The sequence below is a fragment of the Mauremys reevesii genome, linkage group 7 (assembly GCF_016161935.1).
Source record: "Mauremys reevesii isolate NIE-2019 linkage group 7, ASM1616193v1, whole genome shotgun sequence".
Classification (NCBI taxonomy): Eukaryota; Metazoa; Chordata; order Testudines; family Geoemydidae; genus Mauremys; species Mauremys reevesii.
In genome coordinates, this window is record NC_052629.1 from 100192934 (window position 1) to 100212747 (window position 19814).

Below are 19814 nucleotides of genomic sequence, written 5' to 3' on the forward strand. Positions count from 1 at the left end.
TTGTTCAGAACTTTGGTTTTAATGCCAGCCTGTGTAACTTTTCCTATAGAAACGGCTTTGGGGTTTTTTGGTTGGTGTGTGTGTTTTCTCTTTAAAAAACAGACTATTTTTGTTTGTTTCACTGTTTCAGACAAAAATGATCATTGAGAAATAATATGACCCACCCCCAAGAAAAAGTTTTGTTTTATAGCGCACTTTTGCAATATTTTAGGCACTCTCTCTTAAGGAGTCTGATCCAAAGTCCATTGAAATCACTGGAAAGACTCTACACGCTTTGTACCAAACCCTTGTGTTGCATGTGTATGACATCATAGAACTGAAAGCTTCTCTATAGAGATGGAAAACTTTTTGATTTCCATTTCCATACACTGCCTGCCTCTGTTCCAGTTCACTTCTCTGAGTTTTCTCCCTGTTCCTGGTACACTTCTTGATAAAACCAATGGCTTGAATAACGTTTGGCAAAAGCAGATTGAAGATTGGTATTGGCAACATCACAACAATAAGAACGCTAAGCTGTTCGGTGCTGCTAATCAATTTTTTTTTGTTAATTTTCCTGCTATTGGGAAGAGCTTGAACATAATCCAGTCCAAAAAATGCTGACTTTTCTAAATAGGGCCTGTGTTTTTGCAATAAAGAACACTGGTCAATATACAACTAAAGAAAAACTGAACCAGATGTGAGTAATAGGACCACAGAACTTTGCATTTGCCCAGAATCGCTATTTTAAAACACACAGATGTTGGTCTACTGTTTTTGTGGGATAATACATTCTTGGCAGCCAAGAAGGGGTTTCAGTATGTTAGAAGGTTATCCTGGAACAAAAAAAAGAAAAAGAAGAAAAAAAGAGGGGGTGCTAATTTATCAAGCTCTCCGCTGTGGCAAAGATTTCAGAGGCACATTCAGGAAATCAGTTCAGAGGATGCTGCTCTCAGGACAGCTTTGCTTTTTACTTTTGTTTTCCTTTGCTAGTTTACTTCCTTGCTTGTAAAATGTCATTCTGCTCTTTTAAAAAAGAACACTTGTTATGTTTATACATACTCCAAATTTCAGGACAAGAAGTCTGGGCAGAACTGTTGATTTTTAATTGAAACTATAGAAAATCGTCTTTTTAGATTAAAAATGTAGTCAGACAAAAAAAAATCCAGCTACAAGTCCCCAGGTCCTACCAACTCTTATTCTTGCATAAAGCCTTGATTCACACCAGCAGCTCAGTTGAAGCCAGTAGGGCTTCTCAGATAAGAGCTATTCACAGGATTAAAAGGTTTACAGGATCAGGCCCCCATGACTCCAAAACTGCTCAAAACAAAACAAACCGCTAAAACACTGAAAGCTACATGCATAATTGTTCAATAATTCAATTCTTTTGGCCACTTGTCAGCTGGGCTCCTAACCATCTACAGAATATTTTGTGGTGCACACAGTCATAAGGGTTTTTTTTCCCAAAAAAGTTGTTACATCGGTAAGCGTTCTTAATATAGAAATAAAATTTCAAGCTGTACTTTGTGTGTTTGGCATAGGGTCGCTTCCTTGTTTTACCACGTAGTAAATTTTTTAAAAAGTCAACCTTTTCATTGTTTTAACAAATCCTCCTCTGAAAGATCATTAAAACCACTTCCCAACATACAAAGTTTTATTTTTATAGTCTATCTTCCATTATGGCATAAAGCCTTTCAAAAAATTTTTTTAAACCAGTGAAATATACAAATCACGCAAGACAGAAATATGTACATTAAATGTACAGAACAAACAGAGGAAATGACATAGAAGATTTACATAATATCTGAATGACAAGTAAAATATTTTACATTAAATAGTATTTTAAAAGCTAGGATCGTTAGACTCAGCTCTGCTCACAGACAGGAGTCACTAAAAAAGGAACAAGATGTGATTCAGCAAATAAAAAATGACTATGGTTTTTGTATAATAAAAACCAAAAGTGACATATTCAATGAAGTAGTGCCTTTCTTAATTTTAAGATACTTGGTTTGCAAACATCTGGAAGAGAGGGGTAAATATGTTCTTAATAAATTAAGAGCAATAAAGCATTTAAAAAGCTGATAAATGATCAAGATGAACTTAATGCAACAGCTTATAGGCTTGTGAGAAGTTAAGGCTTTAGTATGACTAAGCTAAAGTGGAGGATTTTACTTGTTTGGTATTGAATGCCAATTTGTTTAATTTATGGGATGGGAATGATTTGGGGTGAGGTTTCTGAACCAATGACAAATGCTAACTGTGTTCTTGTAAATACGCTATATTGGGGGAAACACAAGAAGTTGCTGTAGTAGGTACTGATTTCCATCTCAAAAAATTAAAAAAAACCTTAAGACAAACGAAGGGCCAAATACAGTTTGTGCTAGGGAATTTTAAGGTTTCTGTTTCAATGATAATCAATAATGCCCTTGCAGGAAAGTGGAAGAGAGAAGCAGTCTCCAACCAAGTGTGAATTCAAGTGCATGGTATCTGTTCTACCTGTAGCTCAAGAAGCCCCCTTAGGTTAAGAAGAGGCTTACTTCTTTGTGTTTAAAGTATTCTTAAAACCTTTGTGTTATGACACCAAGAATGCTAGAATCAATATCAAAAAATCCTAAAAGTGATTTGTAAAAGGAAATGGGGGAATAATATGCTCCTAACTGATGAACTGCCTCTGTAACTTTAGCAGTTTTATAAAAATCACTGGCTGTATTGAAATATATATGTACAAAAAGCTCTGAAATATCAGACACCAGCAGACCACAGTTTTCCCGTATATATGTAACTGCTCAAGTACAGTCTGAACAGTTTTAGTGTATACCTGCAATATATTATCTAAAGCACGTGTTCTGAAGACATCAGATGATAAATTTGGCATCGCTGCAATATTTCATTGAACTAAAATAGCCACTTAACATCATTAAGACATGAAACTATTGTCTCCTCAAGTCAAAGCTCTCCCAAAATCCACAATAAATCAACCATCTCAAGAATGATTGATGGTTAATTATTAATTTCCTTGGATAAGAGGGGTTATTTACTAAGCTGTGTTTTGAAAGTTGGCCAGCTATCACACCACTTTGTTTTTTAAAAGGCACTTCAAATTAGGGGAATTCTGTTTCCTAAAGGGCTTTCCACAGAGTAGGACAGTGAAACAGCTGCAGTGGTGCAATTTCTATTGGGTCAGACCAGAGCACACTGTTCGGTGAGATTCAAAGGTCACTTGCTCCTGATATTCTTTATCAGTAAGGCATTGCTTGCTAAGATGGAATACTCACACTTCATACACAATTAGATGAAGAGCTGATGGGTCACATCCTGCTTTGATGTACACCTTTAGTGTTAATCAAGGCAGATTTTTTTCTTGGTCTTGCTAGCTACTGGCCCAAGACTTTAGGTCCTAAATAGCATAGCTGAACCCTTTAGAAGTCTTATGCGCTCGTACCCTTTAATTATCTCACATTTAAATTAGCACCTTGCAGTCATGTGATTGACATCATCGTAGCTTTGTGCTGAGCCCTCCTGGGGATATACCAGCCCTCCTTTTATGGACCCCTGGATGTATTGATCAGCTTTGTATGCACCTATTAGACTACTTTTGGTCACTGAAGCTAAAATTATGCACAGGTTTGTGGGTTAGTGTGTTCATAAGGATCATTCTCAGATCCCAAGCACCTAAGAATTCTTTGCTGGCTGCACATGTACTATGACTCATGGGACTAAGTTAGGCTATGTTGGATTTCCCTTCAAACTACACTATTTTTTTTAAAGTCTCTTTTTTTGGGTAAAATAAATATTTTCTTGGGTTCTCCCCCATTATTGCCAAAAATATAAACCACACACAGTCCTAGGATGGGTGCAGAAAAGGTTCCAGTCACTTCTTTTTGTAACCTTTATAAAAAAAAGAAAAAAAATCATTGGACTCTATAAATAAAGTGGAGATTGTCCTGGGGGTAGCACCCTTGCTGGCAGGTAGGAGAAGCACCTCCCACCTCATCACCCCCTATTTGCACACGAACTGGTCCACGATCTCTGTGCACTTCTTGCATTTCACATAGCAGCACCAATGGAACTTGCAGTGGCAGCGCTCTGTCTGCACTGTCTTGAACTGGTCATAGCCCCGGCCACAGCACATGAGTTCGCAGCCATCCATGCCCTCTGAGGTCTTATTGCAGAGGCGGCCCTGGGTGCCCAGGGAGCCGGTGCTCTCATTGCGCACGCAATAGTCGGGGCTAGGGTCAATGTAGACCAGGTCGTGGATGGTGGGCGTGTTGAAGCGGCTGTTCACTTGCACCAGCTTGCCCCGGCTGTTGAGTTTCATGGCAGCAGCGCTATCGTATTTCTCCTTCAGAGCATCGCCCACTTTGCGGAAATCGGCCAGCTGCAGCCAACAGGTCTTCAGGCTGCAGGAGCCAGACACCCCATGGCACTTACAGGCCACATCAGCCAAGTTATACACAGTCTAAGGGAGAGAAAAGAGGAGGAGGGAAAACAAAAGTATCAATGTGGTTGTTACATAGCTTGAGCGCATCCCTCCCTTAACATCCCCATCACCCCTACACACACGGGAAGAAAGCCCCTGATTCACCCCTACTTTCCTCCCCCACCCACACCAAAGAGAGTGAGCTCTCAAACTCCCTCTCACACACCATGCACACCCCCTAAGTGTGCACACAAGTCCTCAGTAGAATCATTCATGATGCATTCAATTTTAGGAATTTGCCTATTGCAGGAGAAAGGATTTTGCTGTTTCATTGAGAAATTTCAACCAGCCCTTTATTTTATTTTTACTCTCTCAACTGATCTCAGTTTGAGGCTTGTACTAGAGAAAGAGTTAAGATTTCTTCTATTACAGGCTATGCGGCAGCTGATTGTCTGCTCTTGGCTCAGCAGTACCCTCCCATCCAAAATACTGCAGTATAAGAGAGACTGCATCCAGAAGAAACCCCCAAACACCTTTGGGTGGGGGATTGATCTACGCAGCAATATCCATTTTATAAAGCTTTGGCAGCAAGATCTCAGTCATTTACGCTTTATAAATAGAAATAAGAGTCAAGTGTTGACACTGCCCCAAAAATCCTGGGGTCTGACACATTAGGTGGATACTGTATGCAACTTCCACCCAACATTTAAAAAGAATCTCGATGCTGCCAAATGGCACTGCAAAGAGGAGGCTGGGAAGGGGGAAAAAAAAATGCCGAAGTATCTGTAGACAACTGTGAAAGTTATTTTTCTTCTTTCTAGTAGTAAACTGACCTTTCTGTTACTTTCAGATACCCTCCTCTCACATTTAAATAATATTAATATTCAATTATCTTTCATCCAGCCTCACCTTCAAACACAAGAGTAAAGTCGCCAGCAGACTATTTCTGGCACCACAGGCTCTAGGAAAATAACGACTTTGGCTCTTTGAGTTCATAGTATTGTTAAAAAAAAAGTTTACACTTATTCATTTAAGGCATTTTCAAGATAAAAAAAGGCCATAAAAAAAACATGTTTCACCACAGAGGAGGGTGTTGTCTAATCATAAGCTTTTCACATCCTCAAAAGGGGTGAGGGAAATTACGTTAACCCTGCAAGAATATTCAGCTCTGGGGAGTTTGGTGCTTCTCTTCTCCCTCCAAAGCAAACTGGATTGGTTGGAAATATAAACCAATAAAACTCTATTCTGCAGAAAACTCACAGTGAACTGTAGGGTTGTAACTAACAGAACATGGAAGAAGACAAGATATGCTGCTCTCCCAGTGATCTTATGGGATAGGGAATGGAAAACCCAATGGCAGTAGTGTTGTCACTCAGGAATACTCCTATACACACACTCTCTCTCCCCCTCCCCATACTTAAACCCAACTTCACATGCTTTCCCCCTTGCATTTGAAGAAGGCCAAATATTAAAGGTTTTGATTTTTGAGCTCTCCAGCAGATTTCATTGAGGACTAATAAGAAAGTCAAAGGAAATATTTCCTTGAAAAACCAACACGTGCACGAGCTAAGGACCTTCAGAGAAAGTTATCCGTGCCACCGTTCTTTATCTCTCTCTCATTAATTAGGTGTGTCCCTTCCCAGGCAGGCTGCTTTGGGGAAGGGGAAGGAGCCACTCAGCCACTTACTCGTCTTCCAGCCTCGTTGTTATGCAGGTTCATCAAAATCCTAGCACTCTCGTAAGAGCCTTTCTGGTAAATTCTCTCACGCTCCCGAGCGTCCACAAACTCCTTGGCGAAGCGGTAGCCATATTCGATGTTATCCCCACAGCCACCCCACAGCCAGTCCCGGGGTAAATCTTTGGGCCTGGCTGCCCTGCTGCAGCCACAGGAGGAGAGCTCCCCCTCTCGGCAGGCGCGACTCATTGCATTAACCACCCCGGCAGCGCTGACTGCGTAAGTAAAGGCAGTCTCCCTACTGCCTGCAAGGAAAGAGAAAGCAAGTGTTAAAGGCAAGTCTGCACATGTTCCATGACATTCAGTACAGGGCATGGGGAACTGCTATATATGAAGTTCATGGGGTTTTGAAGTGTGCGTTAGCCTAAGAGGTCTCCATGGAAACATTTTTATTCCTCACCCTCCCCCATAAAAGCAAACAAATCAATGACAGAAAGTGGAGGTTCAGTTATGAAGAGCAGGCGCTGGATTCTCCTCTCACACTGGTTTTCACCAGGGAACACTGTGGTGCAACAATGAGAGGAGAATCAAGCCCTAGGAGTATGTTTAGCAATGGGTTACAACAATAATTGTGTCCAGGGGTTAGAGAGCCTGGCTGCTTCCCATCTTCTCTTTTTAAAGATGTTAAATACAACTTTTAGAAGTCTGTTCCTTAAATTACTACTTCTTGAACATGATTTATCTACTTCACTCATTTATTCCAATTTATTTAAAATTACAGCATTTCACAAAGCCTGCTGGTGTCAAAGAAAGAGCACACCAGAATGATACTTGTCAATACTCTGCCCTGCCCTGGCCGGCAACTTTGAAGAGGGTTATTTAAAAATAAAGATATAATACCCCACTGCCCACTAGTATCTAATAACCCAACCAATAGGAAGATTTCATACAGCAAAAGAAGCCACTGCCAATCATTTCTATAAGTTGCAGAGAAGAGCGAGCCTGGGCCAGGAGTGTATTAAATGTTTTAGCCAAGGACTGATTCCCTTACATTCAAGTTTTTCCAACTTTCATTTTAAGATAAATAAGTTTCTTTCAAGGTGATGACAGAAAAAGCTCTTTGTTCATATGTGCTTGTCACAGGATATCCTCACTGGAAGATAAATTCATTAACAGCTTCCTCAACAAGACATCACCCTGATCCATTTTTACCTAGAACCCAGCTACATCCACCTCCTTTCTCAGGAATGGCAAGAGTTCTATTTTACAACAAATGTCTTTCATGAAAACAAGGCTAACATTATAGACCCTTCTGGAAGTTTGCATTTCTTCTTATCAGGAAGTAGGGCCAAAACTGCTACTTTTCAACATACCGGGCTCAGCGAAGTCCTTCTCCAGGAAAGACTACCAAAATGACTGTTGGATCAGGCTAAAACAGAATTTGACGTTGAAAATCAAAGAGAGTTAGCTATTAGTTTAACTGTTAGTTTTCCTTAGGCGGAGGGATAGCTCAGTGGTTTGAGCATTAGCCTTACTAAACCCAGGGTTGTGAGTTCAATCCTTGAGGGGACCACTTAGGAATCTGGGGCAAATTCAGTACTTGGTCCTGCTAGTGAAAGCAGGGGGCTGGACTCCATGACCTTTCAAGGTCCTTTCCAGATCCAGGAGAAAAATAATAATTGGAGATATATCTATTTATTATTATTCTTTAGTCCAAAAATAGAGTTGGTCTAGGTAAACCTCAATTTTCCAAGCTTGCAAAAGGAACATTTTTGTAAAAATCAGGGTTTTGTCAGATACGATTTTTGGATAACAGTTCTTTGAGGCAGGGATTGTTTGTACAGGGCCTGCCACCAAAGGCTCACTTCTGATTTAGGCCTGTTGGCACCACCGTATATTATGAACAGTACTCACAATTAATCTGTATTTAACATAGATCTAACACTATGTTCAGAGCAGCTATGTTAATGTAACAACTGCTGCCTTTTCAAATAATTTATGCTCTTTAAATGAAAAGAATCAGAGGTCATATACTGGGGAAAACCATTTCTAAAAACAGTAGAATCAGAACCACCCTTCCCCTCAGTGCTAGGGTCCATTCCAGCAGATACTCACTCATGAGACTACTTGCAAGAGTTATGGGTTACTCCTGAGTATAAAGGTTCGCAAGAGTAGTCTAAGGGGTCATAATAATGTTGGTGTTATATGGTTTTTTTATTTTGAATTTACCATAAATTAACTGGAGTAACTGCTTGAACAGATTTTAAAGCTAAATTCTGGATTGTACTGTAATGAATGTTTTGGATTTATTCTGCAGTCCTTATTCAAGTTAATGGGATGTTCGCCTAGGTAAGGAATGCAGAATTTTTTCCTTTGTCTATGATCTTTTTTTGAAAAATGTATGGTTAGCTCAGGTTTACACATATTAATTATCTTGTGTACTCCATAAAGTTTTAAAACTCAGGTTTTTTAGCTAAGGTCTTGGTGCATTTTTAAGGAATCCTTAAGGAAGAAAGGATGTGATGGAAGGGTGTGAAAAGGGGAACATGAGTGAGAGAAAACTTTCCCTAAAAGAGCAAGTTGCATATATTCAACTCCATTTTGTAGTTAAAGCAAAATTTGGCTAATCCACTGAAACTGATCTCAGGGCAGGCAGTTTTAGATTGCACAACCACTATTAACCCAACACATCACCCTATGTCTCATTAACTTTGGCAACATTATAGGAGTCACATTTCCACATGGATAAATTGCTCTGGAATAGTTTTTCCAGAATATTTAGGCACAAACATGCTTTCCTCCAGCAACCCACATGTCTGTCTTTTTCCACACTTCAGCATCCATCTCTGTTGTGGCCATTGCAAGAAAACACACCATCTAAACATGTTTGAGTTCCTCTATGTCCTTCATATGTAACATAAAAATAGGACATTGTTCCATTTACATATTACTGGTTAGAGAAGTGCCACAGAAAAATATATTTTAAGAAACAAAATCTATCTAAATCTGGGCATAAGATACAGGACAAACAGAATGTTTTGTATTTCAAGAGCATCCAAAACTATCAGCAGATGTGATTAGACTGGACCTCTCTCCCATGCAGTTGTTGAGAAGATCCATTTAGTTTGTTTTATGTTAATATGCCTTTCTTATGTTTTAAATGCAGTCCAAATATGCCTTAGTTCTAGGCTTATTAATAAACTAAAGGACAGCACAATATATTGCATATGGCAGGATTTTAATAGTCTAATTAAGAAATGATCAACTGAGAGGAAGCTATGGTAACAGAATAAAAGCCCTGTAAATTTAATGTTCAGTAAACTATATATTCAGTTTCTATACTCAATGCTTGGTTTATTGGTACAGCTTTAGATAACTTTGCCTGATAAATCCTGGAAGAAAAAATATAAATGGACATAGTGTAATAAATACCACAGATAAACTATCAAGTCAGTGCTTTTCTAAGAAGATTCCTCAATGCAGAATTACTTATGTTTTAGTCATTAACATAAATGACAAAATCCTACAAAACTATGCAGACTCAGGATCCAGTTATGATCATCTCACACTGAGGAGAATAAGGAGCAACTCTACTGACAATCAAATTATTATACCAATGGAACACTGGTTTAAGTATAATCAGACTCAGACTGCAGACTTTTTTCTCCTATTCAAGAGGAACAACAGCCTGCCATGTACTTCCCATCAAAATGTAAAATAATACAACTATAAAACAACAATACTTATCTTGTTCTTAATACACATTTTAGGATCTTTAAGTGTTGGATATACCCACTTGTATCTGCAGTTACTAAAAGTGGCTTAATTACATGATACATTGCTACATAGATATTAATTAATACAGTCATATAGTAGTGAAGAGGGCAAAGTTTTTCAACTTCTAATAAACCCCTGGGACCAGATGTGTGACACTCTTGAAGGTGTGAACCTTTCATGCTGGAAACACTAGCAATACAGATATGGGCCCGATCCTGCCATCTTAATTCACACCACTGAATCAGCTGAATGTAATTGAGTAATAACAGTTGAAGTTTGGGGCCAGAAATTTCAACATTTTTTTTTTTTTTTACTAGTTTTAGTTGTAACCTCAAGAAGATTAAAACTGACAAGTCTCAAGGTTGTTACATTTGTTTTTCATGCTTATCTTGCTTTTTTGGATCTTGCTCAGCTTGAACAATGAGAACTGAGTTTAGTTTTTAGGTTCTCAATGCTGGAGTTGCAAAAAAAGACCGGGGAATATCTATTTGTTTAAAAGACACTGTTCCTCGGATATTTTTAAACTCTGGCACTTTTCTATTCATTTCAGGTTTTATAAAAGCTTTATTTTTACAAAAAGTTAAGTTTAGGGCCAAACGTAATTGACAGTATTCCTTCAAGCTATGCGAGAGCTAAGCAATTTACAAATAAAGTTGTTTTAATGTAATTTAAACCATTCTTTTTGAAACAGGATAGGAAAGCATTGGAAAAGGATTTAAATTTAGATCTCAAATTAAAAAGCTACCGTGCACAAGCTATGAGCTACCGCAATGCTGAGATTAAGTGCCAGTACAAATGCTGTATAAAACACAGAAGACGATAGAAAGTAGATTCCTCTGGCTAAGGATTCAGTAGATAGAGAAGACTGGAAAATTCAGAGGAACGTTCCATCTTTGGGCTTGATCCTGTACCCTTGAAGTCAATGAGGATTTTGCAATAAACTTCAATGGGAACAGGATTGGGCCCCTAAATTATAAAGAATTATTTGTACTATGTGGGTTGCGTGGAACTGAATTTTGAAGATGGATTTAACAGGAAAGAGGTTGGGACCCCAGCACACTGGGATAGGCAGATTCCTTTGCAACATCCTTTCCTAACAGCTATGTTATTATATGCAACATAAATTACAAGTGCACTTTGTCCTGATAAAACTGATTTTGTATGGATTATAGAGCGGTTTTCTGTTATAAAGCCAACTTTCTTTAAACCATAGAAGGATTTTGCCACACCTGGCAGTAAATGAGAAGGCATTGTTTATAAACACTATGGAGAATGTCAGTTAACTGCTACATAAAATTAATTTATTAGACAGCCTGAGCAATTTTGGAACACAGATATTTTTGCCACACACTACTACTTTTTAGTTAGTTTTAAACATACCATTATTTTATTTCAGATTTTTACCTTAAAGTTAATGAGTATTTTAGTGCCACTTTTTCTTTCCTATTGCATTCTTATATTCAGATTTTTTTTGCCGTCACTTTTTTGAGGGGTGGGAACAAGCGGAAAATCAACTCTGACTAAAAATAGGGGTTTTTTTGTCAGCTATAATTACAAAGATTAAGAACTTGGCAACAGTGTCTAATACAGAACATTAAGTAAATATCACACATCTTCTTAGGCAACAGTTTGATCAGAAAGTTTTTGCTTCCTACCTATCTGCATGACTCTGCCAAAAACAGAGTTGTTGTCCACAGTGCTGCAATTCCATCTTCTGTGTCTGAACTGATACTGGCATTCCTTAATGCCTGTCTTTGCCCCCTCTCCAATATACTGCATGTGGTCCTGATACAAGTGGCAGAGTTTCTTCTGTCCTTGGGAAAGTCCTGCTAGTTGACTACATAGTGGCTGTGCTCCTATTATATATACCTCTGACATCTGAACAGGGTTCATAGGATTCATATGATTCATACCTAAAGACCTGCATAAAGAAAGAATTAGATTAACATTGGGAGGACAAATACAATATTAGAGTATAAAACTACCCATTCCTGTTCTTGTGACCAAGAGGAAAAACTTTTGAACAACAGTGAAGATCATCCAACTCTTGTTTAAAGGCTGCACAGAAGACAGCTGGCCACATGTACAGAATGATGGCAGCAGGCTTTAATGACGGTCTTTGCCAACACTTCAATGTACCTGAGTGCCAGGATTCAAATTTCATCCCATCCCTACAAATTTCTGTGGGTATGGTAAAGTTACAAGAAGTCCCAAGCAACTGCCTAGTCGTAGAAGTGCATAAAATAATAACCAAACTCCCCCCAAGCATACCACACGATTTAGAATTTTCAACCTCAACTTTCAGTCTATGCAATTATTAGAAAATAAGGAAATGCTTAAGTACCAACAGCTTGATGCTGTTACAGACAACTACTAGTTCCTTCTAACTGATAGAAAAGATACAGAGGCACGTACAGACACTAAACAAAATTAATCATGTTTTCCCAATTCTTAAAAGGAGGCCCATATGTGCTTTCACATGATTAAAACAGGGCTGCTAGTCAGAAAGTGTTCAACTGAGTAGAGGTTTTGCTTTAAAAAAAAAACTCCAAATAATAGAAACATTAAAAAAATCCAGATATTAAACTAGAGTTTTCCCCCCAGCAGCTACAAGAAATAAACTCAGCTCCTGGGTCTATTTAGAAAGTTGTTTAAATAAAAAAAAAAAATCTCTGAGTTGAATTTTTTGTACATGGTATTCAGTGCTTTCCCTTACATTTGTTATTTCAGACCCTGTAGAATGAGATTTTAAGTGACCCATTTAGAAATTTAATTTTGCTACTTTAACAGTGGTGAAAATAAATTTCCTTTGGATTTACAGTTATTCCAGAAATTGAGTATTCCTAAAAATCTCCTATTCATACAGCACTTTCCCTAGGAAGAGATAAGATATATATACACATAAAAACCAAACAATTCAAGATATTCTCTTAAATAAAGTCAGTATATTTTAAGATGCTTACCACCAAGAGCTGGCTTCTATTACAACTTGGGCAAAAGAGGAGAAAATGGCCAGAACCACTATGAGATACTTGGAAGCCATTGCACTGCCAACTGTCCCCATAGCACCTCCTTGGACTAATATTCCAATGGATTTCTGGAGGAGAAATAAAAGGAACAGATTGTTTATTGTTTCTCAGATCATTTTCAAGCATACAAGTTTAAACAAGAGAGGTATCCTGGGTCCCTTTTAAGTTGACTCTTGACTGACTGCCCTTCTCTCAAGTGAGTTTTTGGTGGCAAAATGCAGGCAGTTTCTAGTCCAAATTAGTCCACCCACGCAACCTGACAAGGAAATTTTATTCACTGCGATTCTGCTTGTAGGGCTGCCCAGCGACTACAGACATGTCTCAGTGCCGTTGAATCAAAGCTCGGTGCCAAACCCAATCTCTTAGAAAAATCCCTTATTCTCCGTCGCACACTTTAACAGCAGCAAAAAACTTACTCCACCTTCATTCTTCTAGGAGCAGTCTACAGGGTGCCCGGACAGGGGAGAAGCAACAAGTGGAGCAGACACATCAAGGGCAAAGTGAAGATGATGCATCAAGTTGTGGGGGTGTTTTGGGAATGGGGAGGGCAGGGAGATTCAGCTGTTACATTAACTCCAAACTAACAATGGATGTTCCCCGGTCCTCAAACCCCCCCCCCCCCCCACACACACACAAATGACACCTTTATGGGCCATTCTGGGAGCTGCTTCCAGATGAGAACCATCGAGGCAGAGCTCGTCCGAGAAAGTATGTGCAAAGCTCATTCCGTTGTCAGGCGACGCGCGTTTCTCCTTCCCAGCTCAAAATGCCTCTCTAACCCGAAGGGAGGATTCCGATTCTCCTCATTTGGGAGACAGATATTTGGGCCCTCCAGGGATCCCCAATTTGATTGCGGCCGGAGAGCTCTGAAAGCCACCAAGGCAGCACGGGATAAGATGCCGGTGTGGGGGGCTCTCCCGCTTGATTTCACCATCGGGGGGAACAGGATCGCGTTGCGCCGTCACTACAAGTAGGACGCATGGGAGCTGGAGGTCGGGTAGGGACCTTCTGCGTCTCCTTCTGCCAGGAGACGCAGCGCCCGTGGGTCGGGATTGTGTCTCCGGCTTCCCCGCGCACGGGGACTGGGGAGTGACCACACGGTGCTGGGAGTCGATTCAAAACAGCCCCCCCTGCGGGAAAAGCCGGCAGCTCCGTGCCCGGGACAGAGGGAGCGCGGAGCTGGGACGCAGGTTTGCCCGGCAGCGGCCCGGGGACGGGAAGGGGGACGGAGCGCGCCCAGAGCCAGTGAGCGGGCGCCCCGCAAGCCCAGCTCCGGCCGGCTCTCAGGAAAGGAGCCAGCGAGCCACTCCGGGGGGAGAGGCCGCTAACGAGGCCCAGGGGAGCCCCCGTCCGTCAGCGCCGACACTAAGCGCCCGAGCTCCCGGGGGAGTTGGGCGCTGAGCTCCGCGGCCAGTGGAGCCTGGGAACGGTTTGGTTCAGTGACGGGTGGGTTGGCTGGGGGAGAGGCTGGGACTGCCCGGCGCGGAGCACCTGCAGTGCCAGGGGGGCTGGCGGGGGCCCACAGCCCGGGAAGGAGCCTTCCCGGCTCCCGGGCACCCGCCGAGGCCCTTCTCCCCGGGGTGCGGCGGAGCGGCGCGCCAGAGGCTCCCTCGGGGCGCGGGTTGCAGGACACTGCGCGCACTTGGAGCCCGTCCTGTTCCCGGCCCAGGCGAGGAGAAGAAAGCGGGCCGCTTTCCGGAGCTCCGCGCACTCCGATTTCCGATTGGAATCGCCGGCAGAGGCCCTGCTCCGGATGGGTATTATTAGCCCGGGGTCTAATTGCTATTAAACACTCCCAGCTGCCTAATGGGGAGGGGGGGGGTTAAGGTTTTCAGAAGGAGCTGAAGTGGAAATGAAGGGGCGAGCGCGAGCCTCATGCCCACAGATTAAGAGAATTTCTTTGTTACGGGAAACCTTCAACGATTCCCAACAGTATGAAGGGAAGGAGAATCCGGATTGTCAGGCGCAGACACGCACGGAGTTCGCTAGGGATCAGAATCCCCTCGACTGCTGCCTGCTCAGCATGACGGGGAAAAGCTAGGACTCCCCTGATGGCTTTAAACACTTTGTGCCGAAGGGTTTCCATTGTATTTATCCAGTTTTTCCTACCTCGCCTGAATAGGCTGAAATAATCCTGAGTTACAAAAGGGCATTGCTCTGAAATCCATAAATCCAGCCCTGTGTTTTTGTTTTGTGTTTAAATAAACTCCCCTTCCATGAGCGCAGCCAACTCTCTGCCTTTACAAGGTTTCAGGGGAGAGCGGCCAATGCGCGCAGCAGAAAAGCCAATGGTAAACGGAAATGTACAAGCAGAAATTGGAGTGAGTTATTACATCCCAAGGTCTCTGCCTGCGCATAAAATATCGATGCCAATTAATAAGTTAAACACTTCCAGTAAATAGGTTACTCGATCGGGCTTTCGTTCATAACGCAGGACTTGTAAGGGAGTAATTTAATTTTTTTTAAAAAGGCAGTTCAACACTTGGGGGCTCCCTATTCATTCTCAAAACGTTAGTAGTGAATTAAAGGTGCTCTTAATTCTTCCTGAATTTTTTTTTTGTTGGGGGAGGCGTTTGGAGAGAGAGAACAACTGTCATAGCAACACACAGGAAATTGATAACATGAAAGCTGCCCGGACACACACAGCATTCAAGGGCACAGAAAACTGGGATTAGCGTGCAGCCGCCTGCGTGTGATGATCTTTGTTACAGCTACACTCTCCCTGTCACTTGGGATGCAGGGCTGTAGCACTCGGGACTTTAGATCCGCTTGTTCTCTCTTACTAGGTGTAGATGGTTCCCTCCTCCACCCACTTCGCGTTTCACACCAGGCAAATCACCCAGTGCGCTGAATACTGTACTAAGGTTTTAAAAAATATGACAAAGAAAATATGTAAATTTAGAACTCGGATTGGCCCTCTCCTAAATTACAAGAATTAAATCTGGGGAAATTAATGTGTGTATAAGTGACAGTTTGCGGAGGGCGCCGTAATGATTAAATTCAAATGTACTTTTTAGCAGCGGCTTAGAAAATCGTAAAGAGATTTATGCACCATAAACTAACTTCGCAAGATTGGCAGTAGCCTCAGACACCCGAAATAGGGGTTTGGACGAATTTGGATATTTCGGTGCCCAGAAAGGGATTCAAACTGAAACCTAATTCACTGATCGGCTCCTACTGACAGCAACTAATTAGACATTGCTCCAACTCAGTTACTAGTCACTTGTCTTCGCAAGCATCTGTAGCGCAGATGTGAAACGAGCGGGTGTGTATGTCATTTCGGGGTAGAAATGAACTTTGTGGGGACAATGCGGGCGGTTATAAGAGGATTCAGCCCGTGGGCAGCAGTTCACCCAGGCAACCGAAGTTGATTTCGGTTCCTAGGCGTCCTGCCAGTGACACCCTCCCGAGCGTTTCTGCAGTGGGGAGATTAAGCGTCACAACTGCAAATCACTGACACGTCAACTGGTTCATGGAGTCAAGACCCCAGGCTCTCCATAGCCAGCAAAAGCAGCCAGTCCTCCAGCGTATAACGGGCCAGCCTCGCAGAGGGGAGTGCGCACCTCCAGGAGCACCACTGTGAGCAGAGCCAGGCCTTAGAGGGGGGCTCAGAAAGGAGTTACCATCAAAATCCCGCAGAGCCAGAAAAATCCCAAGGAGTAAACAGCTGGGGCAAGGTCAAGAAGGGAGTAGCAGCTCCCCCCTCCTGTAACAGTTCTCACTCCGAAGTGTCTCACGCACGAGGGCCCTAGTGCAACCAGCGCAGGCCCGTAGGTGTGGTTTTAAGGCATAAAAGAAAGGGAAGGTGTAAAAGGAAGGTTAGGACGCTGGAAACATTTTTTTCTGGCTCAAAACCCTCCGGCCTGTACTCCGACTGCACGGCTGGGGAGTCTTTACATGGGGGTTATTACACTTTGCTGGTCGGACACTAGGTCATTCACCCACAGCCCGGAACGTTGTCGGAAGAGGAGTCGGGCGGGTTTCGTTAGGTGGAGTGGAACGAAGCGGGCCTCGCCTGGACCCGGCGGCACCCGTTCGGGGAGTCATGCAGCCCTTCTCCCGACAGGGGGCAGCCTCAGCCGCCAGAACCCCCGCCAGGACTGACGCCTGGTTCGGCGAGGGGCTCCATCGCTAACCCTTTTTTTTTTTTTTAATTTTAACCATTTATTGGGACTCCAGTCTGAGAAGTCAGCCCGAGAAAGAGAGGAGACACCTGCGGTCGGTGAAGTTACGGTCAGTCTCCGCTGCTGCAGCCACTTCAGTATCACGCAGCTAACAAGTTGCCATCAGTAAACTCCTGGAAGTACCAGCTATCGGCCCCAAAGTCTTACACACCAGTTGAACTTTGTAAGGCGCTTTTTTGGGGCGGGTGGCGGGAGGGAGAGAAGGGGGGTAGGCTCTTCGGTAAGATGAAAATGGACTCTTACAGATTCAGCACAGCCCTGGAATCGCTTGTGATCCTGTTTTTATACAGGGTGTCTGGAAAGCCTGTTCAGGCATCTGGTTTTATGGTAGCTTTTATGTGAGCACTGCCTTTGGTAAGTAGGCACCCAGAGAGCCATTCGGCGCTGGTGGGTTGTAAAATGCAGAAACGATTGCTGTATACTGATTTGCTCTGTGGTTTCAAAGCAAACGATTTACAAAAGCGATGCCACCCCTTTTCCCTCCAGTGGTTTTCAATAAAAAGGGGTCCGCGTATTGCAAGATTGTAGGGTTCAAGTTTACAGAAAAAGCCACTTACTCTGACTCAGACACCACTGTATACAGTTAATTCATGGAGAAAAGGGAGAGAGGTTTTTTTCCTAGATTTTTTTTAAAGTACACTCCCGTACTTTACATTGACAGAGTTGAATGAACTTAGAAAAGATTCGTTTCTCCGAGAAACTGAACTTTCCGTGACCCTCCGAGTGTAACTAATTTAGCATGCAATTGACAATTAAAAACAAACAAACTAACTAACAGACTTTCCAACATGGAGTCCCTTAGAGCATCAAAGGGGCACCGAAAAACCTCGTTTCTCCTTTGCAGAGCCCAGCAGCAGAATCCTTTACAGATGCCAAGTGACAATCTCCAACATTTAGAATAAAATTAAAAGGGGGAAGGGGAAAAAAGCCAGGTTCTAAACTGGCCTTGAGCCAGAGTTCCTTAAAGGTACAGGCCTCCATTACTGCCTGCTCACTCCTCCATGGCTATTCTCCGCAGAAATGAAGTCCGGAAAGATGTCTTTAAAACTTCGGTTACTAGAGGCTGCGAAAAAGATGCACAGCGTTGGAGAGCTGAATTAAAACAAGCATCTTAAAGACTCTTCACTTACTTTAAAAGAAACTGGTTCACGATAGGCGGAGGGGGGCAATTTGGCCGTAAGAAGTGGGGTATTTCAGCCCCCCCCCCATCTCCAGCAGGAGTAGATGAGTGAAAAGCTTAGAGATTGGGAAGAGGGGGGAGACAGAGAATCGCCAAGGCTGTTTGTGTGGGGGGAGGGGGAGAACCCCACACATCTCACTACCGAAATACTTGTAAATTCGCCACCCCCCGGACTCACACAAGCGAGCTCAGCGTCTTAACAAGCAGCCCCTCATCCCAGCCTAGGACTCACCTCCATTGCAGGGGGAATCGCCGAGAACGAGCAGCCAAGTAATCCAAGGGGGGCCCGGGGGAGAAAGGGCGAGGAGGCGACGAGAGTAAATCCAGGCTCGCAGGAGCTATGCGGTATCCTCCAAAGCAGCGGGCGGCGGCGGCTGCCAGGGGCCAGGAAGGGAGCGAGCCCGGCGAGGGGGAGTGCTGGGGCCCGGCGAGCTGACCCCAGGCAGACGCAGACCTCTGTCCGGCGCGGGCGCTCCCAGCGCGGAGCAGGGCACCAGGGCAGGCTCCTTTCCAAGGTCCATCAGCGATCGCGGTAATTAGGGCTTTCCAGCGAAACACGCGCGCGCGCGGCGCCCCGTGGGCGTGATCGTGCGGAAACACTTGGGAAACCAATACAATCTTCGGGAGCGGCTGCCGCGAAAGCGCCCTGGGCTACGATCCTTTGCACCAGCCCAGCCCAGGTGGTGCAGCCACAGCCACCGCCGCCGCCGGAGCGGGGCTCGCCGCTCCCTCCCCAGCAGCCCCGCGAGGAGCTCGCTTCCTAGCGCGCTCTCGGCCCCCGCCGAAGCTCCGTGCGGGAGAGGGGCGTGAATGGAAGCGCAGGAATCCCCCCCGCTCCCCTAGAGGCTGGGTGTCCGGGGCTGCCGAGCCATCCGCGGGCTGCGTCCCTCCATTTTAAACCGGGGGAAGCCGGATTTGACTCTTCGGCGCAACTGGGGAGGGGGCTGCGCGTCTTAGAGGGGGCGGCTTCTCCTGCAGCCCAGACGGGGACTCGGGCAAGAGGCGCTGCGGGAAGGAGGCGGGGGAAGGTCCCGGGCTCAGGGGCTGTAACTCTCCCAATCCATTGCCGGGCAAAGCCCCTCAGCGCCGGGCACCAGTTACACACAGGCGGGACCCGGAGCGGCGGCCAAGCGTTTCCTTCCTGCGCCTCTCGGCTGGGTCCCCGCGCGCCGCAGACAGCCCGCTCCCCCCGTCCCCTCCCCGAGGTCGCTATCGCTCGCGGCTCTCCTCGTCGTCCTGCCGCTGAACAGTGCACGGAAAAGTTATGCGGCCGAAAAACTTTAGAAGGTGCGCATGCGCCTTGCGCCGACCTATGGCAAACCAGACTGGGTTTTAAAGCTGTACCACAGACAGGAGCCCAACGCAAACCTCTGCACTCCAGAGATGCTCCACAGGACCGTCCCCACCCACCGCCCTTCAAACTAGTCTCCGTCAGTTGCATCCTTCGTAGGAAGGAGCCGCATTCCTACAGATTACTTGCTGCCTGCTTTAGCTAGAGCCTCATTCATCAATGCTGCAAGCTACGCGGAAACGCCAATTAGACCAGCTTCCCCTAGGCTGGCTCGGAGAGGAC

At 44.0% G+C, this 19814-nt stretch overlaps 1 protein-coding gene across 3 annotated transcripts; it reads right to left on the minus strand.

The window, feature by feature from the left end:
- Positions 1 to 526: 526 nt before the first annotated feature.
- Positions 527 to 19510, minus strand: WNT5A (Wnt family member 5A). 3 transcript variants are annotated; one of them, XM_039481494.1, is made up of 5 exons: positions 18474 to 19510; positions 12812 to 12945; positions 11504 to 11769; positions 6084 to 6376; positions 527 to 4435 (listed from the first exon to the last, which is right to left on the minus strand). In XM_039481494.1, the coding sequence occupies exons 1-5, from the start codon at positions 18477 to 18479 to the stop codon at positions 3977 to 3979; spliced, it is 1158 nt and encodes a 385-aa protein (XP_039337428.1). In that variant the 5' UTR covers positions 18480 to 19510; the 3' UTR covers positions 527 to 3976. The 3 variants fall into 3 exon arrangements, with proteins under 3 accessions (XP_039337428.1, XP_039337427.1, XP_039337430.1); XM_039481493.1 differs by lacking the exon at positions 18474 to 19510 and adding an exon at positions 13521 to 14613; XM_039481496.1 differs by lacking the exon at positions 18474 to 19510 and adding an exon at positions 13294 to 13395.
- Between the last annotated feature and the right edge of the window lie 304 nt (positions 19511 to 19814).

What these genes read in the sequence shown, in the direction of transcription:
- WNT5A (XM_039481493.1), bottom strand. Translation starts at nt 13,562, where the DNA reads ATGGTTCTCATCTGGAAGCAGCTCCCAGAATGGCCCATAAAG. An exon ending in TCCCAGAATGGCCCATAAAG is followed by an intron (nt 12,946 to 13,520) that starts GTGTCATTTGTG and finishes TTTCTCCTCCAG; the next exon opens with AAATCCATTGGAATATTAGT. An exon ending in ACAACGAGGCTGGAAGACGA is followed by an intron (nt 4,436 to 6,083) that starts GTAAGTGGCTGA and finishes TCTCTCCCTTAG; the next exon opens with ACTGTGTATAACTTGGCTGA.